Below are 10,758 nucleotides of genomic sequence, written 5' to 3'. Positions count from 1 at the left end.
GGATGGAGAGAACTGGAGTTTCAGAGTAAAGGGAAGGATGGATGGAGAGACCGATGGAGGGATGGAGCAGGCAACCTTTCCGCTCTGAGACTGTCCATCACCTATACAATATGCAGCTTCTACATGGGTCTGTCGTGGTAAACATGTGAGAAGAGTCATATATTACCAGCCGGTCATCAGCCACCAGACCACACTGTCTGTGAATCATATCAATCGTGGATCACACAGCACCTCTACTGCTCTGGTTTGGTGTCACACTGTAGGACCATCAAGGCCACACACTGATACACTGTCACCTAGAAAAAGATTGATGCTCAACATCAACTTCAACATGTCACATATTTCTTCCCTGCGTGTGAAATTCTTGTTGGGAGAAACACAGTTAAATGCAGCAAAATATGCTTAGAGCACATGTATCATGTATCTCATGTCTCTTAATTTCCTCAGCCTGGTTTCCCCTATAATTTCTGCAGACTTGGCGTCTATACAACAAACTCTATCTCTCTCTCTCTCTCTCTCTCTCTCTCTCTCTCTCTCTCTCTCTCTCTCTCTCGCTCTCTCCCCTCTACCTCCCTCTCTCGCTCTTCCCTCTATCTCCCTCTCTGTCTTACTGTCTCTCTCTCTCTCTGTCTTTCTGTCTCTCTCTCTATCTCCCTCTCTCAGTCTCTATCTCTCTCATCTCTATATTATAGTATTCATTTCAAAGGAAAGCTCAGCAGTATTTCTATCCCCTATATTTAATCTCTGGTTAGTGTTAAGCATGCAGCTCTTTAATGGGACCTGCCAGTCAATAGGAGGATCATTAGCCATCAGAAAGTTACTACCGTTTAGAACTTATTAAGTTGATTTCAAAGACTGAGACCCTGAATCACAGATCTGCTAGGACCAATCTATGCACACCATTATGTACATATATTCAATACCAGTCCAAAGTTTGGACACACCTACTCATTCAAGGGTTTTTCTTTATTTTTACCATTTTCTACATGCCAGCAACACTCAACAAAGAGCTATTTGAAGGTTTAATGCTTAAAACCAGAAAATCTAATTGCTTGGGGACAGACTTGGTGGAGACAACCGAGCACTGAAGGTGATCCTTGGTAAAGATTGCCCCTCCTCCGCCTTTGGAAGACCTCTTTCTTAACCACGTCTCAGTAATGACCAAAACATCTGGATTGGAGCTGTGAACCCACACTTTTAATTGATCCATTTTAGGTAATAAGCTTCTAGTGTTAACGTGCAGAAAACCCAGGATCTTACGAGAGCAGAAATCAGTGAAGCAGATATCAGAGCACAAGTCAGAATTGGGGCTAGCAACAGTAGATGGGCCAGGGTGTATATGCACGTTTCCAGATATCACCAGCAGTAATATAATAAGGGCACGGCAGAGGACAGGGAGAGCTTTGCAGTGATAATGTATGACATTTAAATGTGCATTAGATGGCAACAAGATCATGTTGTACAGCAATTTCATRAGGTAACATGAATACAAAGCCGGCGATAGGTGGTTAGAATAGGATGGGAGGCCAAAAGTCTGTGTAACCAATAGAGAGTCAGAGTCCCGAGTGTGGGAACAAACATAGTCTGTCCCACAGTTAGGTAAACAAGAAAGTTTATAGTCAACAAAGCATGCAGGAGTCATGAGGCAAATAACATAAAGCACAAGACAAAAATATAACGACTTTGGGCTAGCCATTGCAAGTTCAGAGTCACTCGCCTCAACAGTGCGTGTGTGCTGGAGGCAAGTGAAAGCTCGGGAGAGAGGGGGGAGTGTGGCGGTGGTACCTGTACCAGACAGGGGGAGACAAGCCAGGGCAGGAAGTGAACAAAATCGCCAGGTGGAATCCAAGCAGCAGTGCAGCAGGCAACGGGAGTAGGTGTCACACCCACTTGGGAGAAGCTTTTTTCTGAAGGCAGATTTCTTATGACCACTCTGCAGATCTGCCTCCAGAACAAGATTCATGACCAAAAAACACTAACCTGCGCTGTTAAGTACACTTCTTTCTCAACTTTTAGCAGAATCTAACCAAATACTGATGTGTTTGTCACTAACTTGCAACTGCTTGGTCTTTATACAAAGGACTCTGTCATCTTGGTTAGATTGTGTCTGACTGGTTTGTATACGAGGGGATTTCTTCCTTCCACTCTCTCTCTCCCGGTAGGTAGAGCTGAAACACCCTCTGACATCTCAGGGCCGGGGGCTAAACCCAGGTTTGATTTGCGAGTTAAAAGAGCAGAGATAATCACAGGGCCTCTGTCTTAAATGACCAAAGCACTTTGTATTTATAGGTTCATTTTGCAAGCCAGAGACCCAGACTAAACCGTTTTTTAATTTGTCCAACAAGGTTTTAGTTAAGGCTCCACAGAAGATAGGGGAGAGAGGAAAGAGGGGGGAGAGGGGGAGGGCAATTAATCAAGCTGAAAAGTGTCGCCACAGGAGCCTCAAGGTGCCCAAATAGAGCCAGTTATGAGTGAAAACACCCATTTCAGACCGGCCCAGTGGGGGATATTAACTGGGAAAGGTGCAGGGTGGGGTGGTTGTGTTGTCAGACAAAGGGGGGAACAAAATAAAAGAGAGAGAGAGAGAGANAGAGAGAGAGAGAGAGAGAGAGAGAGAGAGAGAGAGAGAGAGAGAGAGAGAGAGAGAGAGAAAGAGAGAGAGAGAGAGAGAGCACTTTGAATTTAAATGTAATTGAATTGAGAGAGGTGTAGAGAAAGCTGAACTGTAGAGGTGAGGCTCCCACTTGTAGGCACAGAGGGAGGGTGTGTTAATTTGGGTCTGTGTTTCCTTTCCTTCATGTATCCGGGCCAATTATCAGACGAGGGCATGATGGGCATGATTTCGAGGGCATGATTTCTTCTTTTTCTTGTTTACTTGGCTTGAAAGCCCATGACAGACAACATTTCCCCACTTTCTTTGTAGTCTTTTCTGCCTGCCTCCCAATGACCTCACCACAGAGCTGCAATCAGAACAAGACATAAGATAACAAAATACATTTTAGGGGAAAAAAGGCATTGAGGCAAGATAAGGCAATTAACCTGTGTTTGTTTTAGCTCTAGTGTGGACAGCTCTCCAGGTGTTTCTGAAATGATGGCTCATTGGGTTACGGTTTATACTCAATAGGATAAGAAAATGTGATATTACTGAATTTTACTCACTGTGACAAACTAGGCAGATTGCCAAAAAGACAGCCTTTATTATAATCCCCCTACAGCACAGTTCCAATGCGTGGCATTAGCACACTTGATCATTCCCTCTTTAAAACACTTTAAATTGTTCATTTGTAGGGTCAGTCAAGCACAATTGAGTTGGAATTTCCTGAAGTACACTCTTAGAAAAAAGGGTTCCAAAATGGTTCTTTGGCTGTCCCCATAGGAGAACCCTTTTTGGTTCCAGGTAGAACCATTTTGGGTTCCATGTAGCACCCCCTGTAGAAAGGGCACTTCATGGAACCCAAAAGGGTTCTACCTGGAACCAAAAAGTGGTTCCTCAAATGGTTCTTCTATGGGGACAGCCAAATAACCCTTTTAGGTTCAAGATATCACCTTTTTTCTAAGAGTGTATTTCAGATCCACTCATTGTTAAACTCAAGCCAACATTGGTGGTAGTAATTATAAATAATAAGTTCCATGTTTGGCAAGTGTAGTGTAGTGGGCTAAGAGAAGAGGAGCAGGGACTGGAGTGGGCTCAGGTTGCACAGAAACAAACCTGAGGGATCAACTCAGACTTTACAAAACTCTGAGCTCTCAATAACCAGGAACAGGAGAGGGGGAGAGAGGAGGAGAGGGGAAGAGAAATAGAGCGAGAAGAGGGGGAAATTAAATGTTAAAAAAATGTGATTGGAAACTGTTGGCAAGCCTGACAGGTGTGATTCACAGAGCCTCAACTAGACATAACACACTCTGACTGGAGCCGTCATGATGGTGCTGCCATCTTACTCTGCTTTTCCATCCACACAGACCCTTAGCCTGGTGGTGCTCATCAGAGAGCTACTGTAGACATACACCGATATAGACACAGACAAATGGAGGGGATGGTGGCAAAGCTACAAATTAATCCATTTGTTTCTATAAAAAAGACAGGATGAAACACTTCATGGGAAATGGGGCTGATTGTGTTTATATCTGAAATATCTGCAGTAAGCTAGGGCATTCCTGAAGATGGACGGTGATGGATTGATGTAAGGAGGAGAAGATGTTAAATGGAAAAAGTGAAATTCACCACTTTGTTTAATTGAGTCATCCATCATGTTGAAATATATTCTGTGTACATTACAGCATACCTGAAACAGAACATCAAAGATACCAAGGATTCAGTTATAAACATGAATTCATGCCTATGAGTCATGATTAGAAGATATGGGCCCAAATCCTGTAAAATGTATCTTAAACACATAACCATGGTTGAATTTGTCCCTTTTGCCAAACATAATTCCCAATCCTTCTTAAACAAGAATTTGATGTATCACCCCTTTCATCTCTGGTGCAAACGTCTGTTGTTTCACGCATTAATTAATGAGTAGCTGGTTTATTCCCTATACCATGTTCTAGCCTTACAACAATGACTGATATCCCTCATGTAAATAACAGGAAACAGGACATTCACCAGTTTATATGATTTATGGATCAAAGCTGTCCATTTGAAATGATTTCCCCTGCAGTCTCTGGGCTCCTAACTGCATATTCCTGTCATATCTGGAAAAACTTATCAGATATACTTGGTCAGTTGGCCTTACACTGTGAAGGTTGAAGGCAGATAATTTATTTCTGTCTTAAATTACGAGTGGACATCGATCAGACAAGCTACTGTGGCTAGCCGGCTAACTGTTTCTCTCCTAGGACGCTTTGATTTACGAAGTATTTCTGAAGGTCGCCCTAACAGAGGAAACAATCTGAAGGTTATGGATAGACAAGTCATTTCAGCACTGGAGAGGAATTGCTACTTTCTGATGAAATTCAGATGGAACTCTTGCGCAAATGTACAGTCTAATAAATGGAGAATAGACAGATAGCATGTCACACACAGACACAGAAAGAGAGAGAGAGAGAGAGAGAGAGAGAGAGAGAGAGAGGCAGAAGGGAGCTATCATCAATCATAAGTCTGTCAAATGTTTCCCTATTGTCTATACCTGCCTGATGTTACATTAACAGAACATTAACAGAACATGTACATTAGAAAATACACCTTTCTTATATCATATGTCTGCTCCATAAATCAGTGTACAACATATCTGCCTTGGAGAATTATTATAACGCAGCGAGAAAACAAACAGAACCTTTTAGCTGTTCAGGCCAATATGGATTCGCTGTGCTTCTTTTAAAGGGGAAATGTATGGATGTGTGCTGTCCCCTCTAGAGAACACTGCTAATTCCCCTAAGGAGGAAAAGATACTGTCTGGGAGAGGTGTAAAGCGGTGGCTCCAGATTCACCGGGAGCGCGGCCCCGACTTAGACATATTCCACTTTTTTTTATTAAAGAACGATAAGGTTGTTACACGATTGTTTCTCTTGTATTGTACTTGGTCAATTACAGTAAAGTACTCGGTATCTACAGTATATGCCGGTTACAGTGTCCAACCTCTGGTAAACTGTGTAAACCTTTTGACAAGAGTTTGTCCCCCTCACATTAACCTCTCTCTGCTATGATCTGTCCCCCTAAATCCCTTTTTCCATTCTCCTTTGCCCTGTCAGCATTTTCCGTTTGTAACTCCGGTACAGTACAGTACAGGTTAGTGCCAGGTGAGCATCTGGGGAACAGGAGGTTCTTCCCAGCTAATATTGGCAACATGACACGATAAGTGCTCCACAGACAGCCCGGGCTGGTCACAGTGTCTTGGGCTGAGCCTGGCAGTGACAAACAGACAGGACTATAAGAGCTCACTGCTGTGGGTCAGAGCTCCACATTACTGACAGACTGCCACCATGCTGGAGAGACTGGTATTCCTGCTGCTGCTGGCAGCCTACGGTGAGTAACACACTTGCCTCTGAGCACTAAGGACAGCATAATGCTAACACAACCATATCATCATCACTTCTGACATGGCCATTTATGTCCATTTACGTTTGTTTCACTGTAGGATAAAAGTCACAAAAACATTTGTCACAAAAACATCTGTGTGCAAGTATATCATGCTGCTAACCGTGGACTGCATGTTTCTCAGCATATGGCTGTGGTACTCCCACCTTTGAACCCAACACCAACAGGATTGTGAATGGAGAGGATGCCCGCGCCCATAGCTGGCCATGGCAGGTGAAAACAGTGAATTACTTCCCTGTATATGTCCATTGAACCATACATTCATCATGTTTGTCTTGAACTGTTTTACTGTCTGTGCATCTGTATCCTTAGATTTCAATGCAGGTGAAGCATGGCAGCCGCTGGCATCACACCTGTGGGGGCACTCTGATTGGCTCTCGCTGGGTCCTGACTGCTGGACACTGCGTATGGTGAGTGCCAGTATGGGCCCAGAGAATGGAAGAGTGAGGTATTACTAGAGAATGTGAGTAAAAAGAGGCCATTGAGGTCACGAATGTGAAGCAGAATATTGGGAAAGTATAGATGTCATTAAAGAGAACTTAATGTTTCTCTGTGATGTTTGGCGTGTCCTCCCCATGCAGGCCTGGAGATGTGTACCGTGTGGTGATGGGAGAGCATGACCAGAGTGTACAGGAGGGAACTGAGCAGATCAGAGACGTGCTGCGTATCCTGGTTCATCCCAACTGGGACATCAACATGGTCGCCGCCGGGTGAGTATCCATCTGATAGACCAAAACCATGCTGACGACACAGCAACAGTTAGCTATTAGTATTACCATCACTACCACGACTAAAACGAATGCCACTATTACCACAAACACCAATAGCAACATTATGTCTTCAAGAACAACATAGGATATCGCAACTGTAACCATAATATGCAAACTAGCATGAATGTGGATGACTACAACAACTTGTTTTGTTTTCTCACAGAAATGATCTTGCCCTGCTGAAACTGGACAAGGCTCCCATCATGAATGAGAACGTTGGTCTGGCTTGCCTTCCTGAGGCAGGAGAGATCCCTGCTGATGGAGACGCATGCTTCATCTCTGGCTGGGGAAACCTCTACAGTAAGATATCACATACACCATTCTGCTCTGTGTTACATATGATGAGAGAGAGAGCGAGAGCGAGAGCGAGAGAGAGAGAGTCCTGTGTGGTAGAGCATTGTGCTTGCAACTCCAGGATCGTGGGTTTGATTGCTGCTGGGATCACCCATATGAAAAATATATGAATGCACTAGTGTAAGTTGCTTTGGATAAAAGGGTCTGGTAAATGTCTTTTTTTATATGTTTGGCTGTGTGGATACTGTGGGCTTGTGGCATGTGAAGTTTAATTTAAGGCTATATTTGCCTGTTTATGTTAAGCCACACAACAGTTTTAAAAGGATAGTGCAAGAACTTTGCGATCAAGCCCCTTTTCTACTTACCCAGATTCAGATGAATTTATGGATACCGTTTTTATATCTCATCATACAGCATGACGCTAGTTAGCAATGGCTCACGAAACTACCTACAACTTCCTTCAAACTGCACGCAGAGATATCCATGAATTCGTCTGACTGAGTAAGTAGAAAAAGCGTTTAGTTGCCAAAATCTCACACTATCCCTTTAAGATATATGGGGTGTGGACATATACAATATAAGCATGTTAGTGAATATGATACATAGACATAATACATACATAACTGTATACAGATATACGTAGGATCATAATTTGGGCCAGTTTGCTACAGCAGGAAAATAATCTTGCAGCAACAGGAAATGTGAATTATTATGTGAATTATAATGATTGGAAAAAWTTTTGTAGGGGTTGATACATTTTTCATTAGGGCAAATCAAGGCTGACATTTTAAAGTGGAATTTACAAACTTTAGAAGCCTGTTTAAACCTCGAATACACTACAAGTTTGGATTTTCTGCCGTGCAGGAAAATTCTCAGCAACAAAAGAGTGATCAAGTTAAGATCCTACATCTGAGGCCTGTGTTTATGTTCCAGTGTATAGTGTCTAACTGTACCCTCCCTGTCCCGTTCTAGCCCATGGTCCCATGCCTGATAAGCTGCAGCAGGCCCTGCTGCCCGTGGTGGGGAACAGTGTGTGTAGGCAGAGTGACTGGTGGGGAATGGTGGTGAAGGACACCATGATCTGTGCTGGAGGGGGTGAAGTGTCAGGATGCAACGTGAGTGAGGCAACAAAACATCTTGAGATCATATTCTTATGATAATACAGTAATATTACTTTCACCATAACCTGTATGACATAATAACCAACGTTTGTAAAACACTTTCTGTCTCTCGCCTTATCCCCCTCCCTCTCTTCCCCTCCCCCCCCCTCCCCCCCCCCCCCCCCCCCCCATGCCCTTATCTCTGTCTACAGGGAGACTCTGGAGGTCCTCTGAACTGTAAGGGTGCCGATGGTAAGTGGTACGTCCAGGGCGTGACCAGCTTTGTGTCCTCTCGTGTCTGCAACGAGGTGAAGAAACCAACCGTCTTCACCCGCATCTCAGCCTTTACTGACTGGCTCAGCAATGTAAGTCATGTAACAATACAGCTCCCTCTCACCTCTGACCTATAACATGCTCACCCACTGTTCTCAGATCTGTGTAYCGCACAACAAAGTTACACATGATTTGTAACACACAAAACATGTTTTTTTTGTCTCCTCCTCAGACAATGCTTTACTATTAAGGATCCTACTGTATCTCGGAGGCTGGCCGATGACCATCTTGTAATAACACCGTGAATACATTTTGCCCAATAAATCATATGCCCATTGTTCAGATTCTGTACCCCTTCTGTGTTCTTTATAAAGTGGGGCGGGAGTCTGAGCCTGGTTGGAGAGGAATAGCAGACTTCGGTGGCTATATCTGTGGTGAGGAATATTTTGGAGGGGGGAAATAGGTCATGTGAAAATAATGATGACCTTGTGGTCACATGCTGGGGTTAGTTAATATTTTGCTACCTTAGGCTTTTAGATATAGTAGTCTAAATTGGACGTTTTCTTCCTCAATATTTGAGTGTAGCCTATCACGAAATCCTTCATCAGCAGGGCCGTAACCAGGGTCTGAGTTTTATTGAGGTCCATCTAATAAATGTTAAGGAAGTTGAAGCCCATTTACTGCACTTCTATACAACTCTAAAAAAAATGCATTATCACATTGGTTACTGTAGCTTCATTCACCTCAGTCAATCTACAAACTCAACCTATTAGCTGTACAATTAGCGGCTACACATGAACTCACATTAACTCGGCACCAGGATTGAAAACTATAATTTAATGCGTACAGAGGGATCTGTTAGCAGAAAATGTATTTTATTATCAAAAAGTAAACAAATTAGTTTGCAGAATTTTTTGGGAAGTTTTACAGGGAATTTCCTGCAATTCTACACATTTGCCATGGGGTGGGGAGAGATTTTTGCAGTTTAAAATACAGATGTCCTGCAATTCTACACATTTTGCCATGTTAATATGATATCTGAGTGAGAGTGACTAACAAAATCAAATGAGGGACCCCTGGAGGTCAGGTCCCCTGGGCACATGCCCCGTGTGCTCTGTTGGTAATTCGGCCATGATTTGGCTACTACAAGTTTAGATAGCTGGCTAGACTAACTATTTACCCATCAAATTATTGTTTTACTGACATGGGCTAATTGAGTGACTGTCAGTGAGCGACATATGACAAGAGGAAAACTGCTGATGCACAACCAAGTTTCGAAATTGCACCTTGTGTTTTCTACTCTTCTAACCCTCAACAGTAAGTTGAGACCCCACAATTACTGAGGTCCGGCCCTCGTTGTCCTCATATGCAGGCTTAATTATGGCACTGTTCATCAGTCGGTTTACTGGAGATTAGCACATATTCACACTCCATGAACATTTGCAATCACACTTTTAATGTATCAAGAAACTGTACCTGTCGGCGTTACTTTTGTCTGAGTGAGTTTTATTTGTGTTTTTTGCATTCCTGGAGAAGAAGTGACCCGAGGGGGCTCCAGAGTGGCACAGCGGTCTAAGGCACTGCATCTCAGTGCTACAGGTGTCACTACAGACCCTGGTTCGAGTCCAGGCTGTATCACAACTGGCCGTGATTGGGTGTCCCATAGGGAGGCGCACAATTGTCCCAGCGTCATCTGTGTTAGGGTTTAGTCAGGGTAGGCCGTCATTGTAAATAAGAATTTGTTCTTAACTACTTGCCTAGTTAAATAAAGGTTAAATAAAAAAGTGGAAGTGGTGACTGACTGGCCACCCTTCCAGGGTCACGGCTTCATTCCTCATTTTCTGCGTGATCTGAGATAAACAAGTGGCCGTCCATATAGAGCGCCTTGGAGGGAGCATTGCTGATAAATCAGCGCCGAGGCCGGAGAAGTGGCAGCGTCGGCACCCTGCCATAGAGCGGGCGGGGAAAGAGCGAAGTCGGGGAGTATGGGAGGGGGCCAGTGGCGGGGGGAAGTGGATAAATTGGTGGTGATGGCTAACCTTGACTTTAAATTGCTACGACTCACTGGTTGGATCAAACATGGGATGATGTGGAAAATATACGGCCCCACCCCTTCCCGTTAATTTTTTTCTCTGCCATTATATTATTWTTTTTTTAAACGTTGCTGTGCAGGCCTATGTGAAATGTGTGAAACGATTACCGTCAAAAGGCCTTCTGTTTTCCAGTCAGCAGTTTTCTACTCAGGCAGAACCCTGTGATCAGGACCAAGCGTTAACCGCGGTGT

At 43.7% G+C, this 10,758-nt stretch overlaps 1 protein-coding gene across 1 annotated transcript; it reads left to right on the top strand.

Annotated features, from left to right (window-relative positions):
- Positions 1-5,857: 5,857 nt before the first annotated feature.
- Positions 5,858-8,816, top strand: LOC111971902 (proproteinase E). The gene is made up of 8 exons (XM_023998686.2): positions 5,858-5,965; positions 6,162-6,250; positions 6,350-6,447; positions 6,619-6,747; positions 6,971-7,107; positions 8,074-8,216; positions 8,414-8,566; positions 8,707-8,816. Exons 1-8 carry the CDS (start codon positions 5,923-5,925, stop codon positions 8,722-8,724), a joined length of 810 nt encoding a protein of 269 aa, XP_023854454.1. The 5' UTR covers positions 5,858-5,922; the 3' UTR covers positions 8,725-8,816.
- Positions 8,817-10,758: the final 1,942 nt, after the last annotated feature.

The sequence above is a fragment of the Salvelinus sp. IW2-2015 genome, linkage group LG13 (genome assembly GCF_002910315.2).
Source record: "Salvelinus sp. IW2-2015 linkage group LG13, ASM291031v2, whole genome shotgun sequence".
NCBI classification, from domain to species: domain Eukaryota; kingdom Metazoa; phylum Chordata; class Actinopteri; order Salmoniformes; family Salmonidae; genus Salvelinus; species Salvelinus sp. IW2-2015.
The sequence above is the reverse complement of the archived record's forward strand: the minus strand, read 5'-3'. Positions and strand labels throughout refer to the sequence as shown.

Excerpts from the sequence above, each read along its gene's own strand:
- LOC111971902 (XM_023998686.2), top strand. The coding sequence starts at position 5,923 with ATGCTGGAGAGACTGGTATTCCTGCTGCTGCTGGCAGCCTACG. Across the intron at positions 7,108-8,073 it reads TGGCTGGGGAAACCTCTACA|CCCATGGTCCCATGCCTGAT; the intron begins GTAAGATATCAC and ends GTCCCGTTCTAG. Across the intron at positions 8,217-8,413 it reads GTGAAGTGTCAGGATGCAAC|GGAGACTCTGGAGGTCCTCT; the intron begins GTGAGTGAGGCA and ends CTCTGTCTACAG.